Source organism: Thermobia domestica, chromosome 11 (genome assembly GCF_964235325.1).
Source record: "Thermobia domestica chromosome 11, izTheDome1.hap1.1, whole genome shotgun sequence".
NCBI classification, from domain to species: Eukaryota; Metazoa; Arthropoda; class Insecta; order Zygentoma; family Lepismatidae; genus Thermobia; species Thermobia domestica.
In genome coordinates, this window is record NC_137464.1 from 227887095 (window position 1) to 227905968 (window position 18874).

The window sequence follows — 18874 nt, forward strand, 5'->3', positions numbered from 1 at the left end:
TCCAGGCGATATCTGTGTCACCTGCCGACGAATGCCTGCTAGTCAGTCACGCGTACGGTGCATGTAGTATCAGTGAGAGTGCTGGCCGTGTGTAGAATGGGGAAGGCGCGCGATCTGAGTTTGACCGAGGGCAGGTTGTAATGACCCGCATACTCGGCAGGAGAATTTCGGAAACTGCAGGACTTGTCGGATGTTCGAGGAGTGCTGTGGTGAGTGTCTTCAACAAGTCGCGAAACCAAGGGAAAACGACGTCCAAACGTCGAGGGGTTGGGCGCCCCCACCTCATTACAGATGTCGGACGTCATAGGCTGGGCAGACTGGTAAAACAAGACAGGCAGCGAACTGTGGCAGAACTAACATCATACTTTATTACTGGGCAAAGTACAAGTGCGTTTGAACACACAGTGCACCGAACACCCCTAACGATGGTCCTCCGAAGCCCATGTCCCATCTATGTGCGAATGTTAACACCACTACATCGGCAACTGCGACTGAAATGAACACATGACCATCTTCATTAAACCTTGGCACAGTGGCAGAGCGTTGCATTGTCTGATGAATCCCGATACCTTCTTCATCATGACGATGGGAGGGTTCGAATTCGTCGTGTTTCAAGAGAACAGTTCTTTGACACCTGTACTGCGGGACGGAGACAAGCTGGCGGTGGCTTAATTATGCTCCGGAAAACATTCACGTGAGCATCTATGTGTCTAGTGAAGCTCGAGCAAGGCACCATGACGGCCAAGGCGTATCACACACTGCTTGCAGACGACGACCATGTTTCCCAACGGTAGTGGCATTTTTCGAAAAGATAATGCACCATATCACAAGGCCAGGATTGTGATGGAGTGGTTCGAGGAACACAGGGACAAGTTCCAAGTGATGTGCTGGCCGCCCAACTCGCCTGATCTGAACCTAATCGAACACAAATGGGATGTGATTGAACATGACTTCAGAGCGCATCGCCCCTCTTCCCGGAATTTACGGGAATTAGATGACCTGTGTGCAAGGGCGCCGATCCTGGAGGGCCGAGGGGGCCCGGGCACCCCCAAAGCTCATGTGAGGTCCCCGCATTGTATTTATGAATATACAATATTTGGCATAATTTGAATACAATTCGTCTTAAAATCCTCATATATATGCCTTCTGCATCTGAATGCCCCCCACATTTACCGAAAAATCGGCGCCCTTGCCTATGTGTACCAATCAACTCTCTCCAGTGACCTTTCAAGGATCATTGCGTCCATGCCAAGACGCGTCGCCATTGTTATCCGTGCCAAAGTTGGACACACTGACAATAAGGTAGGTAGTCATAATATTCTGGCTGATGTGTGCGTATATTTTAACTCGTATATTTTGTCTCGACTCGAATTCGAGTCGAGTCGAGACAGAGACTGTCGAGTCGAGACACGAGTCGAGACAGAAACATATTTTCGAGTCGAGACACGAGTCGAGACAACATTTTCTCGAGACGAGTCGAGACAGGCTTAAATCTCGACTCGACTCGACTCGAATGCATCCCTAATTTAGATCGTTTCTTTTCATTGCTTGGTTTTATCTTAATATTTTTTTTGTTTATTTTATTTTTTTCTTTTCATTATGCACGTAAATAATCTTTGTGTTTTATTTGATGCGTACATTATTTTATTGTATTCTTTATTAATATACGTATATCTAATTTATGTAATCATTATTTTTAAGCCTTCTATAATTGGAGTTAGTTGTTAGTTACTCTGCTGAAGGCGTAAATCTCTCTATATAAAAATGAAAGTGGCTATGTTTATGACTTATAACTCTTGAACCACTAAACCGATCTAGATAAAATTTTCAACATTTCAACATAGCTGGGGTTCGGACCTGGGTTGGTTTCTATTATTTCACCTTGATGGTGCAATTTAGTGGAGGGCGAATTATATATATATATATATATATATATATATATATATATATATATATATATATATAATGAAGGAAATGACCAATATTAGTATCGAATCCATAGTTTTTGTGATCACTGAGACGAACAGTGACACTTCCGATTCCGTTTAAATTCAAATTAAGACCTTTATGCCTAAAATGAAACGTATTCTCCCCGCACGAAGAACGGGTATTCTGCTACTAAATAGATACTTAAATATGATTTGATTTAAATTGTTCCACTTTCCTTCTTTTTCAATTAGGTAATCGCTACAGAAAAAGGAGTTCGCTGCATAGTGTTCCACATTTGGCTTTGGGAAGATGGCAACCCTACTTGAGCTGTATTTCTCTCCTCAACATGTGTGACCCTGATCATGACTTTGTTCCTTATGCAAAATTATAGTTTCTCTTTTTTTTTTTTTCTTTCTTTCTTATTGAATAGCGTAACAAACAGATGGTGGTTGGACTTTGAACTTGGAGATAATGTATTATCACTTCAGACACCACTTGGTTTCATCTGCGAATGTCTTTGGACATTAATACACAGGTTCATTGCGATATGCACGTATCAACAAACGCTACGTAATCGTGGGTTGTTTCAGTGAGAATAAACATTTTTTTAAAAAAAAGAAAATCGCCATGCTGCTAGTATAAAGTAAGGAAATCAACAAAATTATATAGTAATAAATGAAAACAGAGGATCACAAAAATAACTTGATAAGTAACAGCAGTGACTATTATAAACGTTCAATTGTTGAAGATAACTGTTTCTAGTTAAGACGAGTGATAAGATATTCTGGCACTCAAGTAACCAGGTGTGAAGTCAACAGTCGAAGATGGAGAACTCAACACTGAGGAAGCTAGCAGGCTTTGGTGACGAGATATCTAATTATCAGTATAAAAGCGTGAGTACTCACTCTTTTCTTTAGTTAAGACAGACTTTGCACATTTATCAGGAATACGATGACATAATATCAACAGCTAAATGTGCGTGATTTTAAGTTTAACGTCCCGTTCAGCAGCGAGGCTATATGAGACGTGGACCTACTGATTAACTTGGAAGCAGAATCACATGAGCTCCTTCCGGGAATCGAACACAGATCGTACACGCCAAAGGCGTGTACGCTAACCACTTAGACACGAAGGAGCTCTAGCTAAATGTGGCATACTAAAATAATAAAAAATAATAGCATAAAGGCACCGAATATGGAATACCTTTAGTTTCTTCTTTATTTCTAAGAAATGTGTACTCCAGAATAAAAATATTATACATCATAATACTTCCGGTACCTCTGTAAAACAAAATACAAGTATGAAAGTTTGTTCCACATTATTGATTTTTTACAATACTACAAAATTGGAAGAAACTCAATTTCCCATATTAGGCACACCCAGCTCCTAATATGGAACACTACCTGTTCTTAAAATGGAATACTAGAACAAAATGTGCATCTGCCTATAATGCGACATTTGGACAATTCTAGCATGAGCAATGCATTCGAGCAATTTATTGTTTATTTAAGGAATACATTTATTTATTAGTTCAACGAAAGAAGCAAGGAAGTGTTCGAGCCTTAAACTCCAAGATCACATCGACACTTAAAATAACTTTACGAATTGGAAGAACTCGGCCCTGGCCTCAGGAAAAGTACCATCCCGGCATACGCTTGATGGAAATGAGAAAAACCACGGAAAATCTCACTCAGAATGGGCGGACTAAGAATGGATGGTGTCCATGGTCGAATTATCCGAATGCCTCGTTGTAGGCATTGTGGCCTATATATCATATTTGGTAGATCTATAAGACAAGTAAACAAAAATTACATAACATTCTTAAGATAATTAAAACATAAAACAGCAGAAATACCGTAATTCTGCGTAGCACAAAGATAATTATTAGTGCAGTCAAAATACGAAAAAGGAAGGAACAAATTAGTAACAAGCTGAAAATTGGTACAGATGTTAGGAATGATATTCCAAACAACATACTAAAAGTCCCCTGAAATCCCAAGTGACCTTCGCCGCCATATTGGAAAATGGCCGCTGGAAGGTTCAAATGAACAGTACCCAAATAAAAATAGCAATTTGGCACCTTTGAACACCAAGAGATGTGGGGAAAGCAGGGGTAAAAGTGAGCGGGAACGTAAGTGGACGCCGTCCTCCTACTTATAGAAAATATATGTGACGTCCCCCTAGTTTCTAAAAAAAAAAAAAAATACAGTGGGCAAAGATGGGCATGGGGACGGCATGACGTCATGCGTCCCCCTACATTTACATATCCACTTTTACCTCTGAAGGAAAGTGTGTTAGAATCATGTAGCTAAGCTTTGATGACTTCTGGAAGATGAAGTTGTTCTAATAAAATGTAGTAAAATTATACATCGGACAAGTACAGAATGATGTTTACTGTTAAAACCTTAAAAGTTGCAAAACTCTATAATTTATTTTCTAATAATATTGTAAATGAAAAAAGTCAAATCACCCGATTTTACCCCACACCGGTAGAACCAGTGGTGCTATTCTAATTTTTTAATACCCGGTTCTGTACATAATGAGAGAGAGAGAGAGATAGATAGTGGATGTATAGGTAGATAGATATGATTCTCTTAGGAAACAAATCTTACAAGGTGGACAAAACCATTTTTTTTTTTTTTTTTACTGGATACAAGTGATAAAGAGCGATGTATATACAGCATCCTAATACAGGGTGGTGTAACGAAATTATGCTGCACTGCGAATATATTGAAAACGAATTGTCCAAGATAGATGGTTGTCAAAAAGTATTGGAAAAACCTTCATCCAGCAATGGTTCGGTAATTGACAATAATGATAGGTATGCGTTTCAAATATCAATAACCCTCATCACATCACTCATATAACTTCAGTTCTCATTTTGATAGAGATCATATGTTTAATCCTGTAACTATAAGAATTTCTAAGAGCAAAGATAAAATGAAAACTACCGTTTCTCCTCTCCAGTAATTTTCTGATATGTGGAGCAAAGCAAAGTTCTTTAAATAGGTCATTTGTATTAGGCTGTGAAAAATTTGAATCCAACAAGGTCTTCCTTCCAGCTGCTTGTGTGTATGAGTTTATGACTTGGTATAACAAACGGTTCTGCGAACTCGAAATATTTTAACAACCGGTTCTAGTGAACCGGTGCGAACCGGCTAAATAGCACCACTGGGTAAAACGGAGTACACATGTAAATAACACTTTTTTTTTAAATAATGCCCATTCGTATGGTAGAGTACACAAACAAGCTTTGAAGTTTTGTTGTAATATATATATATATATATATATATATATATATTATATATATATATATATATATATATATATATAGTAGTTGCATTGGATTGTTTTGTACTTTCTTGACTCCATGATTGTCGGTTCGACTTCCGTTGTAATTTCAAGGCATCTTGAAATCTGGAAACAAAGAAGCTATAGATCTAGAACGTGAATAACTACTGCCAGGGCAGGCTGTATTATATGTAGAACACGTGCTTTGCAAGGGCAGCAATTTTCGAGGGGCTGCAGCCTGTCATAACTATATTATTAAAAAAATATTTCTCATTGGAAACAAACTTCATTATGATGGTAATTATTTTTACGCTGATCTATTTGAATACTACCTTCATAAATCATGTTTAGGTCGCATTAGTTTAAGGTCACGTGGCCAGTGCTAAAGCAAATGATCAAACAAATCCCAGCATGAATTGCTTGATTATTGTCAAATACAAGAACTGAAGTCTCGAACAGTAGCGAACACCTGTTCCATTTAGTTAGTTATACAGTTTTGATATGAAAACTGGTCTTGATTTTGTCACAAACAAGTTCCTTATCATTGAAGGTGGAAATAAGTTTTTTTTTTAAATTTATTAACAAACGTAGAAGGAAAAGCAAGAAATAAAGATAAAAGAGCTAGTTGCACTGGAATTGCAAACTTATATATGAAGAATGAAGCTCGATATTGAATTCTATAAAAAGGATTAAAATCTTTTCTCTGCAAGTATCTTTGCTTTATTTTTAATTAATATAATAGATTATTATTTAAAGAAAAAAACAGACAACGAGAATGTATTTGTAGTGTTTTGGCTTTTCTGAGTGCAAGTGCGTTTTCCCTCCCCTTCGTTGTTCATGATGGGGTAGCATGCATAAAATAAGGTTTAGTATGCAAATTTAGTATGCAATAAGATTTAGTAGACAAATCTTTTTTCATGGCTTTTTTTTACCAGGGAAATTTTGGGCTTTTAAAAATATATCAAGTTTCGTGGAGAGAGAAGAGTATTTTTCACTTTGGTTTACACATTCCAATAGGCCTATCATTTAATTAGTGCATTCTGAAAATAAAATCCTGAAAAAGTTTAAGAATCAAAGAAAATCGGTCATTCGACACTACAAGAAAACTACAAATCGATGGAAATACTCTAGTTCTAACAGATTGTTTATAGAGCTATTCGATTAATGTACAACGACATTTTTTACTCAATAATTTAATAATTTTAGCAATAACTGTTGTGAAGATGTAGTAGATTTCATGGGACAAAATTATTATTTAAAATTTATAAATAAACTAAAACTTCATTATAAGTATACGTATATTAACATTTATTGAAACTTCGAGGGAAATTGGTTTACACCATTATTGAAATTGGTTTAAAACATTATCCACAAATTTCTTGTTTCAAAAATTTTGCCACGATATAAGAGTCAAGAAAGAAAGTTTTATGACTAATAATGTTAAACTAACATCATAACCAAAATAACGGTTTTAAATTTAATTTTGTAAACTTGACTCTCTGAAGCTCAGGATAAAATGCTCCTCGAACAGAGAACGGATTATGAGCAAGATTTCGTACAAAAAGCAAAAAGATTTGTATATTTTTATTGGTTTAGGGTACATTTTTATTTTCTACAAAATAGATTTTAGGCAATCACTTAAATACCATATATATCGAGGTTTACAACTCTCAGGTATTTGATAGTATGGTTAGGCAAGCAAAACGACATTTGAGGTATGGTAGTTGCATATCACACACTTGATGGCAACAACTGCAATTCCAGTTTTGAAAATCAATCAAGACAGCCAGCAGCAGTCTGACCTTAGGAATCATAAGTACTGAATGTCAAATGCACTCACTTTCTCCATTGTAGAAATCCACTATAGGGAAACAAAAATGGTACTTGAACAGAAAAGTTATAAAAATTTTAAAAATACAAAAATTTTCAGTTTTCCCCGAAATCCGACTTTTTACAGAAAAAAAAATCTTCCGACCCACAAAAGCCAGTTTGTTTTTTAATTTATATGAACAATTATGAGAAATCTCATAGAATTACTCTAGTTAAACGTATTTGGCACGAAGGCCCTAGTTGATTTTTAGTGGGAGCTCATGTGATTTGGATCCCACATTAAGGGGATCTTCTACCATCTCCGCTTAGGTTTCTAACTCTCCATTTGATAACATGTAAAATTTAATATGGTAATTTCTAACAAAGTATTGCAGGTAATAACTTGAAATTTTTAATACAAATACACAAGACCCATATAAATCCAACCACGGTCTCCAATTTACGTTACATGCGTTAGATTAATTGCAATATATTCTTCAGTAAGTTTGGCAACAGAGAATAAAAAGTATGCTGCAGAGGGGAGAGGGCTGACCATCTGTTTGCTTGTTAGCTGCTTTTAAAAGGACGCTCTTACCAGAAAAATCACGTTGTGATTCTCACTTCTCAGTGGTTAGAATGGTCTGGACTGGAAGAGCCCAAAACCTCTTCTTTCTTCCTTTCACGGTTTGTTTGTTTCTTCCACCCCCTGCTGTCACAAGAAGACAACTTGTTTCGGAAAGCACTTTGAATTAGTAGCGAAAAGCCAAACTGAATGACACCACGGACGGATTAAAGGGAGGGGCGGTCACTCCCTCCGAGAACATTTGAATACTTTGAATAATCGGAGTAAGAAACTAGAAATTGCGTAATCTAATAAGAAAAGTTTGTTGAAGTATACAAATCAAGACGCATTTTAAGTGTCACAGCATTGTACTCTCATCCCCTCCCCTCCCAATTCCCTTCTGAAGAAGTTCGCTTTTGTTTCTCTGTTCCATATTAGCCTTTACACTTACACTTTCATTATCCAGTATTGATTTTTACCATACCATCTGCACAGAAGGCGAATAAGGTTTACGAGTCCTTCCTGCTCCCTTTTTTAAAAATTGCTAATTATAATAAAATTTATTGAAAACAATTCATCTCAACGATAAAGACTTATACACATTCATTATTGCAATTTTAAAATAAACTCGCCGCCTGTCGCGTATGCTAGCGATCTAATATATACGAATAGATGAAAAGTTAGTTTGAAGCGTATTGTTTTTCTGTAATTAAGTCCGAATTCATATTTGTTTCTATTGTTGCATCGACAAAAGTGAGTGCTAAATCGATTTAGGCTCGTTGGTCTTTGCGAGGTCCCTCAAGATGCAAGGCCGTGGGCAGTTGCCCACCACTTGAAACGCCTCTGCACTAGAGGTCTGCACGTGCTCGGGCCTACAAAGAATGTATCACTTCGGGCCCGGGAGGGGTTCGGGCAGTAGCGTCATTTCAGATTTGACTTGGGGGGCGAAGACCCCTTGATATATGTAAAATTTCGCGTTTTTCACTGATTTACTACTATGCTATAGATAAAATTATATAAATCTCAAACTCGGGAGGGGGGCAAATGCCTCTCCCTGTCCTCCTAAATGACGCCCCTGGGTTCGGGCTGTGAATTTTTAAATATACAACCATATTTCTCGGACTTTTTCGGGCCTAACTTTGTAAATATAGTGTAAAACGATACAAATTGCACCGTTCTTTCTGGAGGACTTTTAAAACACAACTACAAAATCAAACCTCGAATTGCTGTAAATAAAAATACAATTTTGCATTAATAATTAAGTTTCTTCAATTCGGGCTTATTTTGGGCTCATTTGATTATCACAGAGCTCAGTCCGGGCTAGGGCCTAAATGCTAAGACATATTTTGGACTCGGGTCGGGCCTCACATTGTAAATTCACAGGCCGGGCCCGGGCTGAAAATTCCGGCCCGTGCAGACCTCTGCTCTGCACCCCCACACATTCCTTCCTAGTCCAGAAAATCTCCTCCCCTCCGCATCGTCAATAATTGTAAATTTGTTCCTCGTATATTTGCTTATTATTGTAAGAGAAGTTCAAACCAGAACTCTAAAATTTGTTCGTTCTCTGGGGTAATGTGAGTAATGCAAATTAAGAAAGATAGGCGTAATATACAAATGTCAGAAAAACTTGATATCAATTTGAATAACCTTTTACGTAATGTTTATTTTAGAAATAATAAACTTATGCAAGTATATCGAGGCATCTGAAATTTAATGTTAAATAGTGGCGAGTGAGCCAGAAGGGGCGTGCACTATTCAGTTAGTCAAAGAACTCATATATGTAGCTTGAAAACTAATACTATTTAAACCAATATTGAATTAGACAAATTTGATCACTCTGGCCACAGAAAAGGCGTCACCTTCTATGGCCCACCCATCGCATGATGGGAATGAAAGACAGAGGAAAAAAAGACAAATTTGTAAAAAGTAGGATAACCATAATTGGAAATAGTGTGTGTATTTTTTAAGAAGGAAACCCAGAAGTACGTTCTCGATATAATAATAATAATAATAATAATAATAATAATAATAATAATAATAATAATAATAATAATAATAATAATAATAATAATAATAATAATAATCTTTCTCACTTCAATCATAGGTTGATGCGCAAGAAGGAAATTTTAAAACTTTTCTCTCCCCTGACAGAGCTGATTTATAATTTGATAAGGTCTCTTTTTTGTAACAGCATCTATCCCTGATCGGGCCGCGGTGGGTCAGTGGTAGAGCGTTCACCTCTAATGCATGGCGTCCTTAGTTCGATCTCAGCTCGCACCAAGAGAACTTTGTGGAGGATAAACACCATGTGTGGGGGTTTTCTCGGGGTTTTCCCGTTTCCTTCCACTTTCTGCATTCCAGCATTTCCTTCTTTTCACAACATCACTAGCTCCTTTAACCTACCAGGCATAACTGTGGGACGTAAAACTTATAGATTTTTCTATCCTTGATCTTCCACTTCCTGGTTTTTCTTCTGCCTTTTCCCCTATCAACATGGTGATCCAATCGGAGTGCCGAATAAGATGTCCAAGCATGCTGTTTCTTTTTTTTTCCTATTATCTTCATGATCTGTCGTCCTTCATTAGCTTCCTTTTCCTTATACAGTATTATTATTATTACACAACCACACAAAATAAATAAAAGTTCTGTGCACTGGACCCCAGGGTATTGATTCGATGTATTTTGGTACCCAGAACCCAAATTTCGAAACTCCAGGACGATTTGACCGTGTCAACTTTGTTTTATGGGCGAAGAACGTAAGTGCTGTTTTACGTTTGCTTATGTTTATCGCCCATTTAAAAAAATATCACGGTCAATCGTCCTGGGGTTTCGAAATTTGGATTCTGGGTACCAAAATATTTTGAATCCATACCCTGGGGTCTGGTGCACAGAACTTTTATTCTTTTTGTGTAGCTGTGTTATTATTATTATTATTATTATTATTATTATTATTATTATTATTATTATTATTATTATTATTATTATTATTATTATTATTATTATTATTATTATTATTTTCCATGCGTACATTTTCTCGAAAATATCCTCCCCCTAAGAGATGATCAACAATTCATTCCTGAATAGTACTCAGCTTCTTTTCCTACTAATGACTATTTAGGAGTTTTTTCCTTAGCTGAATCTCGTTATATTGTGTCTCCATTGTACGTAGAATAGGATTCGATTGCCAGTGTAAGCTCACAACTTCCGAAGTTGAGTCAACATCGTGAAAGAAATGGAGAACTATCCGAATAAAGTGGTAGCGATCTCTGGCCAAGACAGACGAAAGGATTGTTTGATGTCATTGCACTGATCACGATCTTCTAGGTTGTGAATGTTTACCAGCTGTCATGTCCAGGCCCCTATGGGCTGTATTGCTGAGTTTAGATTTTAGACTAATAAACAACTGTCTTTAGAAAATAACCTTGTAATACAAATATGATAGTCATGAGTTCCGAACCATAGTGTCAAGTGGTATAAATCTCACTTGGGTGGTAAAATTTGTTATTAGACATTCGTGGAAATCAACTGCTCTGTTAAAATATTTCAGTTTTCTAACATTGTTATGCCTAATTATTATTAAGCATTAATAATTAATTATTATTAAGAAGAAGCTGAAAATCGAGAAACATGGAAGAAATATTTCAAGGTCCAAACTGAAAATTAAGAAGAAACGAAAAAAATCTCATCAGTCCCAGGACCGGCCAAAAGGCAGAATACTTAATAATAATAATAATAATAATAATAATAATAAGAATTTTAAAATTTCGTTCTTGATTATAAGAATACATTATACATTATAAAAGTCGTATACAAAGAAATGTATACATCCTAGAAATAGTATATACATATCAACGAAATACCTTACTACTGTCAAACAACATTTGTACTGTGTATACATTTATATTAATTCTATAGACTGTCACGTCTTTTAATCACGTGGCTCCCCAGCTTGCGTCACAACGATGAGCAAACGCCAATGATATGAGTATTCTAGTAGGGAATCGAACCTAGAATCACGCGAACAGGAGTCAAAAGTTCTAACCACAAGACTATGGAACCGCTTAGTATGACGTTATGCTTGAAATTCAAATGATTCTACCAAAAACAATTATCAACGAAATAGTTTATTACATCTCTAACACATTACATTTATACTGTGCATACATCTATATTAATTACATTATGAAAAGGAGTAGAATGACTATATGCCTGAAATTAAAATGATCCTACAAAAAGCATATTTTTCAACGAAATACCTTCCTATTGTCATGTATACGGGTAATTTTATTCGTGGGTGGAAGGAGGAGTCGCCCGAAGTAAGGAAGAAATACAATACTCTCCTATCTGATAATTGAAATCATGAATAAATTTTATTATTATTATTCTTTCTGTATATGTTCATCTTCGAGTTAATCATTCCATATCGGACTCCCGAAGAAAGAAAAAAAAACTATCGAAACAACTTATTGACCGTGCTGATAGCGACTACTCCCCGTCACGACACCGTTTTTCAGTTTTGTTAGTGTTAGGAAAAAGAAGAGTGAGAAAGAAGAGTAGCAGAGGGAGGCAGAGAAGAAAAGAAAAAGAGAAAGAATGAAGAAAGATAAAGGATTGGAGGAGAAAGGATTACTGGATAATTCAGGAAATATAGTAATGAACTTGAATGGTTATTAACGAAGGATCAATTCCGAAGTGATCCGGAAATAGACACATGTCCATAAATACGAGCCTGATCTGGGTCCAGGCGACTGCACAAGAGGGAGTTGCCCAAACCCAGCCCAAGCTAGGTGAAAATGGAATTTAATTGGTTGTAAGGTAATCCTGAATGGTAAATATTAACTATCCAGTCTCTGAACTCCATACTCTGAGATCGACCACACATATGAATTAGCTTGGCGAGACTTCTTTTTTGGAAGGAGAGAGTACCAAATTCTTTTCCTCTTTGATTCCTTCATTTTGTCACACTTCTTGCAACACAGATATTATAGCACAACGACAGTAGAATTTCTAGTAAGTGCACTTTGCAGTTCGTTTCAAGACTATTCTAAAACTCAAGGGTCACAAAATCACCCTCCCCTCTTTCCCTTTTCGAAGGGATCTTTCGGGGGGGAAAGGTGAAAAATGTGGAAACAATTGGATACAATTACTAAGAACATTTTCCTTCTTCCTTCACAAATCTCTTGTTTATGGTCATTTCGTCTTGTGTGATAAGGCGGACTTCAGAACACAAAATTGCAACGCTCCAGGTTCCCTACCCAAATTGTCACGCGGTTCGTATGTCAGTCTTCGAGTTTCTTCAAAGAATGTTACATTATCTGCTATGAGATCTGCAAACGATCTCCATTGTATAACTGCTATCTCGATAGAGGCAGTGGACAAAACTGAGGACAAAGCTGCCCAAAACAAGTTTTTGACACAAAAAAAAGGAAGAAACAGAGGCAACATTTGTTTTTAGCCAGAAGCGCTCATAAATCACTACCACGTGACGCGAAGACTATTAGGGCTAGAGGTTCAGCAGAGAGCTCTCAATTCCTGGAGAAATTCTATCCTCTACGTTGCCAAGTGTAAACGGAAGTATACATTATAATTAATCTAAATTGATCTGGGGCATTAAATCAAAAACAGAAACCATGAACATATAGGTATTGCTGTTGGAAAATATCATGGAAAATTTTGAGACGGTAAGTGCAATATCTTGTTAAATATTCACATAGAAATATCTACGTGTTATCTTATAGGGATCCTGAAACACTTGCAAGTGGGTAGACATCCCCTTAAGCTGTAGGACCACGTCTCGTATAGCCTTGCTGCTGAAGTGAATGCTAAATCCAATCCAACTTAGTATGTCCGTCTCTCAAGACATCAAACCAAGAACGAAAAGAGGTTTTGTGAAATGAGCTCAGCGTCCCAAGAATAGGTTTCATGACTGAGCTTATTCTTCTATTTAAACCTGGAAGTGATTAAATCAGGGATACAAATAACCACTCGCCCCGGGAGAGTGGTTCATCCCTGCGGTCGAGTTTTTAATATCACTATTAAAATACCGAAAGTAAGTAAATGATTTTTATTGTGGGATGTGGGCTAGTAGAATTTTTTCTTGGGCTAGCAAAATTTTGTTCCTTATTTGCATCCCTGGATGTATGTAACCACGTCCAATTTCTGTATTGGATGTGTATGAAGCAATATATATACACGAGGGTAAGTCAAAAATTATCCGCAATTTTGACATAACGCGTCTTTCATTGTTCATACTCACATCTGTCATCGTTTGTTTTATTGTTATGCTGTTGTGGTCATGCTATAAAAGTTTATCCTAATTCCTCCATTTGTCTTCCTTTTGTTGCAGGTAGATCATAGGCGTTCCAATAGAAGTTTGCACCAAAGAGGAACAACAAGCAGTGATTCGGTTTATGTAGTCGGAAAGTGTATCAGGTGCCGCAGTCCATCAAAGACGTTCGGCACAATACGGGAACAGTGTCTCGCAGCAACGGAGTTTCTAGGAATGGATTTAAAATTTCAAAACTGGTCGCACAAGTGTTATGCACGAGGAAGGATCCGGACGACCATCTACGGCCACAAAGGATAACATTGAGCGCGCACGTAACATGTTTCTGAAACACTGTGGCTATTCATAGCGTTCTCAAAGCGTTATTTTGATCATGCGTACGCTTTGAATACGCTGACCATGTACTAAAATGTGTATGGCTAATCACAATGCGCTGCAAACGCGAAAGCAATAAAAACGCGGAGAAAAGGTCAGTTCGAGCGTATTTTGTGCATTTCGGAACAATAGACCGCCTGCTGTTTAAAAGATGTCTAAAGGAAGGAAGAAAATGAAATACATGCTGCCAGACAAGGGGATTTTAGCAAGATACAGCTGCTTGGAAGATGCTTTGTGCAGAGTATTGGAACTCTGCTATTATAGACCTGGACCTGGCAAAAAGACCTTGAAACCATGTCTGGCTCACAATATGATTTATACTCTGGCGAAAATAAAATTACTGAGTAGCCACCTAGATCGCGTTTGTTGCGGGGGGAACGTATCAAAAACGCATTCTGAAATAGCCAGATGCTTAGACAAACGAATGACTGTTGATGAAGTAGCACATCGTTTGGTCCCTGATGCACGTTTCGAGCATAAAAAGCGGATCACTGTTCGTTGTTCCTCTTTGGTGCAAACTTCTGATGGAGCAGCTATGATCTATTTGCAAGAAATGGAGGAATTACACGATTAAACTTTCATAGCATGGCCACAACAACACAACAATAAAATAAACGAGGACAGAGGTCAGTACGATGTAAGAAGAGTTATGTCAAAATTGCGGATAATTTTTGACTTATCATATTTGTACAGGGTGTAACATAAATGTATGGCCAAAAGTGACGAGGTAATTGGGGACATCCAAATAAGTAAAAATGTTCCTATAAACATGGGTCCGGTGCCGCTTCGTTTCCGAGATATAGGGTGTTCAAATGTCGTGTCATTCCAATGTCTCACTATGGGAAAGTGAATGGAAATGTTCAATATTATAGGAATAATACAATCAAGTGGAATTATGCCTGTGCAGTTACATTTACACTAACATAGAGAATGAAACTAATCAACATTTGAGGTTATTGAGTCCCCAGTGTTGCCAACCTGGTACACAGTATTATGCTTTCAAATAGCAAATAGCACAAATAGCATCAAAACGTTCCTAAACATGGGACAGATTCCGCTTCATTTTCGAAAGACAAGGCGTCCAAATGTGAAGTCAATTAACGACTCACAACGGTTCATAGATCACAATTATTGCATGTTTCCAAAGATAAGTAATTGAGAAAGGTAGTCGATGGAGGAAACGGCATTCGTTCATACCGTACATACACTTCAGAAGACAGTGTCCCAGAAAAGTATTGAAAAGTATTGATATCAGCAATCATATGCTAACGTGTGGACGTCTAGTGCTATTTGAAAACATAATAGTTTGTACCAGGTTGGCAACACTGACAACCCAATAACCTCAAATGTTGATTAGTTTCATTCTCTATGTTAGTGTAAATGTATTTGCACAAGCATAATTCCACTTGATTGTATTATTTCTGTATTCAACATTTCCATTCACTTTCCCGTAGTGAGTCAATGGAGGGATTCGACATTTGAACACGGAAACGAAGCGGCATCGGATTCATGTTTATGGGAACATTTTTACTTATTTTGTAGAGGTAAGGCTCCGTTACTCAATAGCTTTCTATTGAAACCAAAAGTAACATCACTTCGGTTTCAATGCTTCCACATAGTTTTAGAAGTATGCTATAGTTTCACATTAACGCCTTACGAGCCAACTTTTAGTGTTATTAATTAAAGTGTTATTAACTGTTACACTATGTTATTTTCTGTTTGTCCAACCAATAATGTATTGTTTTGTTCTCAGCTGCTGGAATGGTTTGTTTCATTTAATGATCCAGTAGAACTATGGAATGCTCAGCCATCCTTCATTATATCCCAGAGTGTCATTTTAATTGGTGGAATCATTACTTTATCTCACGGTAAGACCTTATTTTTTTTCACTGATTGTCTTCCCATAAGGATAAGCTAGAAGTAAGTACAAAAGCAGTGTTGGGTTAGTTACTTGTAAAAATGTAACACGTTACAAGTTACTTTACTTTCTCTTAAAATGTAACGCGTTAGTAACGCGTTACTTGCCTCAAAAGAGTAACTGTTACTTTACTTCGAAAGTAACGCGTTACTTTTAGGTCCGAAACTTTAAATATGTGAAAAAATTATTACTTTAATTTTCCGTACTACTATTACTACCACTATTATTATTATTATTATTATTATTATTATTATTATTATTATTATTATTATTATTATTATTATTATTATTATTATTATTATTATTATTATTATTATTATTATTATAACAACGCTGTATATAAACATGAAATATAGGCGATTTGTATTTGAATACTAAAAAACTAGTTCATTGCCAACCCCGGTAGTCGTGAAGTCTAGGAGTCAAGAATATTGTTTACGAGCTTCTGAATTTGGGTTGAGGGTCTAGATTGAGTATTTGGGCTCGAGCCAAACACTGTTAAAAGTTATAGGGCACTGGCCAAATATTTTCAAAACTGCTCGGCCCGGGTTTAGAATTGTGAACGGCTCGAGCAGCTCGGCTCACAGCTCATTCACTATCGACCCGAACCGAGAAGTGAGCCGAGCCAACAGCTCACCCAACCGACTCGGCTAGAGCCCTCGGCTCAGTTGAGCCGAACCGAGCAGATGGCTCATCCCTACCAAGCCAGCTCCAGCCGATGGTTCACCTCAAGCGAGCTGGCTCGAGCCATCTTCTCAGTTGAGACGAGCCGAGCTGAGCTTGTTATAAAAAATCTCTTGTGGTCTTGCTATCGAGACGAGATGCGAGCAGTGTCTCCTCTCGTGAGCAACACTAAAAGTATTCCATATTACTGCTTAGCTTACATTTCTCATGGCTTTCGCTTTCCAGTGTAATCAAGCCATGATTTCAAGACGAGTTAAAACGAACGAGCCATTTATCAAACTCGACTGGACTCGAAACTCGACGCGAAAACTGAATCGGTTCGGAACTCGACTCTAGAATATTACCTTTGACTTGACTCGAAACTCGACTTGAATTCGAGTCGAGTCGAGTTTTAGCTTGACTCTTGCTCATCCCTATGCGTTACAAAAAATGATTGCTTATTATTATTCTGCTAAACTAATTATATAATAATAACAATGTTGTTATGTAAAATTAAAAATACAGAATATAGAGAAATATTGCACTACAATTAATAAAATGAAAACACATGAACTGGGGTGAATCAAAACTTGCCAGTAACTCTAAAATTTGTACATGCTTTTTAAAGCTAGCAAACTCTATAATCAACGGGACTTTAGGATAAGCAAACTGATCTGAATGAACTCCAATATTACATACCATCAGCAAACTATTTTCTAGTAATAAAGTAGGCCTGCTCATCAGAACACAGTTTATTCATGTTAATCCTTTACTGTATATCGTTAATTATGGCACCCTAGTTGTTGATAAATATTTTCCGCCGGGACACTTGAGACAGTTTACTTTTAAATTCTGTCCACCATCATCCTCAGCTCTTCAGAAAAAAAAAGTATTCTTTCAAATGTTCGAACGGTAAAATATTTTCGTTCGTCATCTTTATAAAAACAACACCAATAAAAGTAAAATAGACTACTGGTATCATTGCACTCCTAGTTCACTCACTGAATGTATTGATTTGGAGCTGTCAAAATTCACGACAAAATCTTCCAGGTGCTTGCAATCAGTACACGTGATTACCCTAAGGCTGTCCTCATCTTCCAAAAACAGCAAGTGGCACTACGAACTTATCTGTTTCTCTGTGTGTCGGTGACTGTCAGTCACTGACATACGTAGTTCATGCTCGATTGTTTCATTCTGAGAAATTCACTTACAGGTAAGAAACATTTGTTTCCGAAAAAAAAAAATACATATATTGTAGTTACTCATCCGAAATGTAACGCAAAAAAAGTAACGCAAACTAGGTACGTTACTTAAAAATTTGTAACGCGTTACCGTTACAGTTACTTTGCGAAAAGTGTAACGCGTTACTAGGAAACGTTACTTAAAAAGTAACGCGTTACAAGTAACGCGTTACTTGCGTTACGTTACTTCCCAAGACTGTACAAAAGTTAAATGATGCTGTGCCGTATGATAATTAGATTATAATACGAAGACAGGGATTGAATGAAGAACAATAGTATTTTATAGATAGCGAAAAAAAAATGAACAACTTTTGCTGATAACAGTAAAAGAAACAGTAGTTTATACAAAATGTTACAACAACGATATACTTTGTGTTTATTCAATATTGACTACTTGTACTTATCAAGTTTCCAATAAGTAATCTGTATGCTCATAGATTGCATAATTAATCTATAGACGCGCAGTGTTTATGAGAGAGCACAGTGACTTGGTGGTAGCCCGCAGAGGTTTTCATCCCCCTCAAGGGCTTGGGGTGTGACCCAACAATTTTACAATTCCCCACAAATTTACCGTTCTCCGCCCCAAATTTACCATTCCATCAAATTTTCCATTCTTCGCCCCAAATTTATTATTCTCCTCAAATTTACCAGTTTCCGCTCTAAATTTACCACTCTCCACCCCAAATTTACCATTCCCCTGAAATTTACCAGTTTCCCTTCTAAATTTACCATTCTCCGCCCTAAATTTACCATTTCCCTCATATTTACCACTATCCCTCAAATGTACCATTCTCTCACCA

At 37.0% G+C, this 18874-nt stretch overlaps 1 protein-coding gene across 1 annotated transcript in view; it reads left to right on the top strand.

The window, feature by feature from the left end:
- Positions 1–2441: 2441 nt before the first annotated feature.
- LOC145663763 (uncharacterized) overlaps positions 2442–18874 on the top strand; it is a gene marked incomplete at its 3' end in the record, with an annotated part of 79192 nt that continues 62759 nt past the window's right edge. Inside the window, 2 exon segments of the mRNA XM_081729852.1 lie at positions 2442–2822; positions 16006–16120. Of these exon segments, the coding sequence (XP_081585978.1) occupies positions 2754–2822; positions 16006–16120 (184 nt within the window).